Source organism: Sabethes cyaneus, chromosome 2, assembly GCF_943734655.1.
Source record: "Sabethes cyaneus chromosome 2, idSabCyanKW18_F2, whole genome shotgun sequence".
Classification (NCBI taxonomy): domain Eukaryota; kingdom Metazoa; phylum Arthropoda; class Insecta; order Diptera; family Culicidae; genus Sabethes; species Sabethes cyaneus.
In genome coordinates, this window is record NC_071354.1 from 88,020,523 (window position 1) to 88,027,906 (window position 7,384).

General features: G+C 39.5%; 1 protein-coding gene across 1 annotated transcript; it reads right to left on the bottom strand.

The window, feature by feature from the left end:
- Nucleotides 1-4,949: 4,949 nt before the first annotated feature.
- On the bottom strand, nucleotides 4,950-6,969 carry LOC128737843 (tubulin alpha-1 chain). The gene is made up of 2 exons (XM_053832577.1): nucleotides 6,840-6,969; nucleotides 4,950-6,374 (listed from the first exon to the last, which is right to left on the bottom strand). The coding sequence occupies exons 1-2, from the start codon at nucleotides 6,840-6,842 to the stop codon at nucleotides 5,025-5,027; spliced, it is 1,353 nt and encodes a 450-aa protein (XP_053688552.1). The 5' UTR covers nucleotides 6,843-6,969; the 3' UTR covers nucleotides 4,950-5,024.
- Between the last annotated feature and the right edge of the window lie 415 nt (nucleotides 6,970-7,384).

Below are 7,384 nucleotides of genomic sequence, written 5' to 3' on the forward strand. Positions count from 1 at the left end.
GCCAAATTTGGCTCCATTTGCTTGATTAGTTCTCTAGTTTTTAGGAAATTTGTATTTAATTTGTATAGGAGCCCCCCTTCTTACGGCGCTCCTTAAAATTGCTCTCTTACCCCCCCTGGCCATTTTATCTATCCGACGACATATGAATTGTTCAGTTTCGTTCAGTAGTTTAGTAGTTATTAGCATTTGAAATCTTTCATTCAAACGTTACACTTCTATTTTCGTTTTCACAAAGTGCTACCCTGTCCCAGTATAGTAAACAAAGACGTAGTCCTACGTCAAAAACAATCGCTCTAATAGAGCTTGCTAAGCCCAGTGCAAAAGGCTACAAAAACTTATCGTTTATCACTCAAACGTATGTTTTTTTTACCGGGGTATAACTGGGGGAAAACAAAAACAAACGTGTAAAATCAATGTAAAATCTAACAACAGCAACAACAAATCGCGCGTCGATGTGTGCGTACGATAAACGTCAGCAAGCTCAATAACGGAGTGATAGAGGGATTTCACAAGATTATTAAAAAGAAATCAAAAATTGCAAGTTTGTTGGTGATACTGACAGAATAAGGGTTGATGATTACATCACACATGCTCATGAGCCAAATATCACGAACAGAGTTGATCAATTCAGAAACCAAATTCGATCATCAAATCGCAACGCTAAACAAAATCGAGGTTTTACAACGGATCGCAAAAAAAGAAAATATCCGTTCACGATAACATCAACACCTAAAAAATCAGATGCACTGTCAGATAAACCTCAAGCTTTTAAAACTCCTAGCAGTATGTCCAGTCTGGTTTGATTAAATCCTGCTGGAGATATTCTGATTTGCGGAAGGCTAAAGAAACCTTCAAAAAAGGTAAAAGCAGACGTAAATTGCCTTTCTGTGAAAAATCATTTAAACCTGTGAATATAATGGAGAAACATTGGCAGGATAAACTGGGCGTATATAATTTAACTCCAATCGAGGAAGAGGTAATTTCAAAGTCAATTGAAATTGATGCCCAACGTTTATCTCCAACCAAACACATTGATTCAGGTTTAAAAGAGCAAAATTTATCTTTGGCCGAGGCGAAAAAAATCGCACAAACAGCTGATGAATCTGTTTTCTTCGGAATCGCTTCAACCGAAGATTTTGCAGGATTCGATAAATTCTTGGCTAATAGATTAGTCAAAGATTTAGGCTACTATACAGGCAGAAGAAACAATGATTGTGATACTATTAGGATTGCATTTGTAAACAATAATTGTTTGGAATATAGCGATCTAAAATCATTGTTTCGAGAATTGGTTGACTAATTTCATGCTAAATGAAATTGTCGGCCTACTTAAAAATAAATACAATAAAGAGGCATTTATTCTCGATTGTTGCTTTACTCCATTATTGTTCGGATTACAACCGACAAGAGTTTTTTTTTCAAAAATTGCTCAGTCTGAACTGAGTATATTACCAATGCTACATAAATCGCATTTCCCTGTAGCTATAATTGACGGAAAAAACAAGGAGTTGGTTTATTTTGACTCTCAAAAAGGGCTCACATCAACCGATATGCATGCGAAATTGCTGAAAATGGTTAAAAATGACAGTTTTTTCCAAACATTAAAGCCAATTGAAAAGCTTTGTAATTACCAGCTTTACGACGTTTTGACTTATCTGTGCTTTGGAAGTATGCCAGAAAGAGTGATAAAGTCCTCTCGTCCGAACAAAATTTCTTAGGACTGCGACAAACCTAGTCCAGTTTGATGTCCTGAAAGTAAACAATTTTGTAAAAGCATACAACCATCCCTTCCTTTTAACCTAGTTTATTTTTAAACATTGAATCAAGTCCAAATTGATGTCCTGAAGGTGAAAAGTCACAGAAAACTAAGCAGCAATCCTTTCCTTTTGCCTTTAAAGAATTTTGCTTTAAAGAATTGCAGGCAACTCACTGACGCAAAGCAGCAATTGAAACATTCAAAACTATTCTCCGATAAACGAGTCGCTGATTTTCCTCACTTTGAGAATTGCTGCGTTACTTCACATGCACAAATATCCCTTCAGCCGTGTTTCTTTATAAGACAACAGTTCCGAAAAATTTCTTGCAGTACCTATTCGCGATTGCGTAAGCTAAAGAGATTTTTAATCCTGTTCGCATTTACACGAAAACCCCGTTGTCAAAACTTGCGTGAAAACAAAAATACTTCTTTCACTTTTTTCTCACGCAAAAACCAAACAACTATTAGCAACTTCGTAGTCGCGAATGTGGATACAATCTGGCAAAAGGAAAGGATTGCTGCTCACTTTTCTGTGACTTTTCACCTTCAGGACGTCAATTTGGACTAGATTCAATGTTTAAAAATAAACTTGGTTGAAAGGAAGGGGTGGTTTTATGCTTTAACAAAATTGTTTACTTTCAGGACATCAGAGTAGACTAGGTTTGTCGCAGTCCAAAGAAATCTTGTTAGGACGAGAGAGCTTTATCACTAAGACGCAGTTCTACGTCAAAACCCGCTTACGTAGTTCTACGCCAGCTGCGCGGTTGTCTGGAATACAACCTTTCTGATTTTTTATTTCGACATCAGTTTAAGATTCGTTTAAATTTCAGGTTTTGATAGCTCTGCCGGCTTCGAGAGGTCTGCCGACTTCGGCGACTCCGCCGGCTGCACCTGCCGTACCGGCTTCGCTGGTGTCGCCTTTTTTGTTGCTGTGGATGTAGGCATTTTTAAACCACAGCGTCAACAAAACTGAGAAAAGAAATTGTTAAAACAAAAAAGATAGGTAATTTATTAAAACAGAACATACGATTATTTTTGCCTTTACAAGGACCTTGCAGAATAAACCGCAACGGGAGCAAAACTAAAAAATAAAATATACCTATAATATATTAATTATTAAATTTTTATTCACTTACCATTTTTGATTTTCCAGGGAGCACGTGCGATCTTCAACTCAAAGTTCTCTAATTCAAAATGCAAATTGACAATAGGTGCACAAATTATTTCAAGCTGTCAAAACACATAGAAAACTAAAATCATCAGAAGCGAATTTGAATTTCTTTTTACAATACGCGTAGTGATCCGAAATTTTCAATTATTCGATTGCCGATTAATCGGCGAGCGTTGTCTGCACTAATCGATTGATTCAACTATTCGTGGTTAGTGGTATTTGATTAGAAATAATCGAATATTTTTTTCATTAATTCGATTAATCGGACGATTATGAACGATTAGCGGCCATTATTCGGGGATTATTCGCATGATTTCCTTTGAACTATTCGATTAATTCAACTACTCGTGCTGGCAGTATTCGATTAAAAATTATTCGAATATTTTTATAGTTATTCGATTAGTTGAATTAATCGAACGATTAACGGACATCACTAACAGAGGCCACAGTTCGTCGGAAGAAGCTGCAGAAAACACTTTCTCAGGGCAAACATATGATTTTAGCGTTGGAGAGGAGGTCCTCTAAACTGTAAATGACTTGTTTTGCTTATGAGTAAAATAAAGTTCCCCGAACGGGTAGGGCAATCAAAAATATTGGTTTAAGTTAAATTAGGATACTTTTTTCGCTTATCTGGCCGATGCAATCCTGCCTGCAGTTTCCGGTAAGCGGCTAATTAAGTTTTTCCTGCGACACCCTGAATCTTGACACTTTCCTACTGTGTTACCTGACTCACTGCGAATATGCGTTGTGTTCGCGGGATCGTGTGGGTTCGAAAGGTTTCGAAAAATATCGCCCTTGTATCGAAAATGTCGTTAATTTTGACCACTAAAAATAATGTACTTAAACGTTATATTTCAAGTGCCAGTAGTACGCAATAATTGTATTGTGAAACTGAATTGTTATTTATGCAACTTTTTACAAATTAAATGCAATAACAAAAGCACAACTTAGAAAAAATGGTTTGTTATCGATATTAGCTGCATATGCGTTATAAACAAACAAAATGTATGGTTTAGGGTTGCCAAGTCCGAAAATTTCAAAAACCGGTTTATTTAGGTAGTCAAGACAACTAGTTGTTTCTGGTGCTGGTGGACAATTTAATGTATATTACCGCCAGAAGCAAAGTATTGTCACTGCAAAACTGGCTATCTTCAATGATCCACTGTTCAGTATTGCTAATAAATTTATCAGAAAATTTAACAAATCAGGAAAAAAGTACCAATTCGGCTTCCTATGTCGGTAAACCGGCCTTTTTGCAGGATTGACCGGCCATCGGCTTTGCAGGTGAAAAACCGGTCGGGCCGACCAAAAACCGGCTACTTGGCAACCCTAGTATGGTTACGTTTTATTTTAATAATACGTATATTCGCAGTGAGTCAGGTAAAACAGTAGCTGTCGTTCAAAACAATGTACAGCTGTTTTAGAAATGTCATTTCCAAACACAAGTTATGACAGATTTTTTAACAGCCTGGTTGTGGTAAGCGTAAGTAAGCGAAAATAGTACCTACGAAAGCCTTCGCTTACTAACTTAGGCGTTGGCGGCGATTTTGTATCTTCATTCATATAGAATGACAACATTGAGTGACATAAGCACCACCTACGAGACGAACGAGAAAAAACCTGTTCTTCGCCTACAGCCACACACACAATTTGCATGTGAAGCGAACTATATATCTCCTACAGACTGTTTCGTACCGGTTAGCACATGCCATCTGGAATCAATATTGCATTAATTTGATTAAATTCTTCGGATACTGTTCCCGTCTTCTCAAATACCAATAAGCTATAGAAAATAAACTCGATACAACATGAAAAAGTAGCGTGACATTGACTCGTACTGTAAAAGCGAAATATGAACAACGCCCTAGTTTGGTCGATACATTTCCTTTCCTTTTAAGCAAACTGAGCAAACGATTAGGTCATCATACTTCTTTTTGCTCAGGCTGGAAGATTACCATATAAAGAAATGTATTGATCATTCAAAAACCTACGCAAATAAATAATGAAAAACATGTTTGCTGCTGATTTATGCGTTGATTTTATTTGTCAAAACCTCATGCATGAGGAAAAATCGGTTTTTTTTGCGATTTGCACAATTTAGTATTCTTCTGCTCCTTCGCCCTCACCTTCACCGGAGTCCATACCAACTTCCTCGTAGTCCTTCTCGAGAGCGGCCAAATCCTCACGTGCTTCGGAGAACTCGCCCTCCTCCATACCTTCACCGACGTACCAGTGGACAAAGGCACGCTTAGCGTACATCAGATCGAACTTATGATCAAGACGAGCCCAAGCTTCGGCAATGGCAGTTGTGTTGGACAACATGCAAACGGCACGTTGAACCTTGGCCAGATCGCCACCTGGAACAACGGTTGGCGGCTGATAGTTGATGCCGACCTTGAAACCGGTTGGACACCAATCGACGAATTGAATGGTACGTTTAGTTTTGATGGTTGCAATAGCGGCGTTAACATCCTTAGGGACTACATCACCACGGTACAGCATGCAACAGGCCATGTATTTACCATGACGGGGGTCACACTTGACCATCTGGTTGGCTGGCTCGAAACAAGCGTTCGTGATCTCGGCTACCGAGAGCTGCTCGTGGTAAGCCTTTTCGGCCGAAATAACCGGAGCATACGTGACCAATGGGAAATGGATACGTGGGTATGGGACCAAATTGGTTTGGAACTCAGTAAGATCCACATTCAGAGCTCCATCAAAACGCAGTGAAGCGGTGATCGAAGAAACGATTTGGCCAATCAGACGGTTCAAATTGGTATAAGTTGGTCGTTCAATGTCCAAGTTGCGACGGCAGATATCGTAGATAGCTTCGTTGTCAACCATGAAAGCACAATCCGAATGCTCCAGGGTAGTATGGGTCGTCAGAATGGAGTTGTACGGTTCAACGACAGCAGTTGAAACTTGAGGAGCCGGATAGATGGCAAACTCAAGTTTAGATTTTTTGCCATAATCTACTGACAGACGTTCCATCAAGAGCGAGGTGAAACCGGATCCAGTACCTCCACCGAAAGAGTGGAAGATTAAGAATCCTTGTAAACCAGTGCACTGGTCAGCCAGTTTGCGAATACGATCCAGTACTAAATCGACAATTTCCTTGCCGATGGTATAATGGCCACGAGCATAGTTATTGGCAGCATCTTCCTTTCCGGTGATCAATTGTTCCGGGTGGAACAGTTGCCGGTAGGTTCCAGTACGAACCTCATCCACTACGGTTGGTTCCAAGTCAACGAAAACGGCACGTGGCACGTGCTTGCCTGCTCCGGTTTCACTGAAGAAGGTATTGAACGAATCGTCGCCTCCGCCAATGGTTTTGTCCGATGGCATCTGACCGTCCGGTTGGATTCCATGTTCCAAACAGTACAGCTCCCAGCAGGCGTTACCAATCTGGACACCAGCTTGGCCAACGTGTACAGAAATACATTCACGCTAGGGAAGAGAAAGTTTAAAATTAGCGCCTTTCAACAAAAAATGTCGAAAACGAACGGTGAAAGGAAAGAAATTCCAACTGGAAAATAGGCTATAGCATAAACGAAAATAACTGCATTTTTGGTCTTTCTTGCTTGCACCCCTCTTTTATGCTAACTGCAGCACAGCAGGAGTGTGAGCAAGAAAAAGCAGATGAGTCATACCTACAATGCATGCCACATTCGGCGTAGAAATGGGTGCGGTTTTTTAAAATTTATTTTTTGATATTGTTATTCAAGTAATACAATTTGAAATGAGACGAAAAATGAGATCAATTTTTTGAAAATGTTAACTTAAATGCGTATATTGCAGTTGCGAAGAAACATCTGCTGAGCAATCGGGAATAAAGACGTCGAAAAAGGGCAGATTGTGCAGCTTTCTTTAAATGAAAAATGTTTTAAATGGATAAAATTGATTGTTACTTACCATTTTGAATTGAACTTTTCACACAGCAGCAATAAATTAATAATATAGATTAAAAATCTGTGGACACGGGTTATTCACTCACGCTTGAGAACAGCAGATCAGGATGCCTTCCAAACCGAGAATGAGGTTTTCCGTTGCAAAGGAGCTATTTATGTGCTTCGGTTGCCAGCCCACGGTTAACTACTTGCGAGAGGGAGAGAAACTGTTATGCGCAGACGCCATGGTAACGTGGGCCGATGACGGGTGTTTTCACCTGGAAAGACTGAATGGAGAACTATACTGGATGCGCTCAAAAATTACCGCAATATGTTGCCGGTTCTCTTCTCTCGTCAAGTTTTGTTTAGGGTGGTACCTTTGTGTTTATTCATCTATACCTATAAAGAAGGATTTCTGTCTGTCTGTCTGTCTGTCTGTCTGTCTGTCTGTCTGTCTGTCTGTCCTGTGTTCCTTATAGAATCAAAAACTACTGAACCAATCGGCGTGAAAATTTGCATGTAGAGGTTTTTGGGGCCAGGAAAGGTTTTAGTGATGGTTAGAGACCCCTC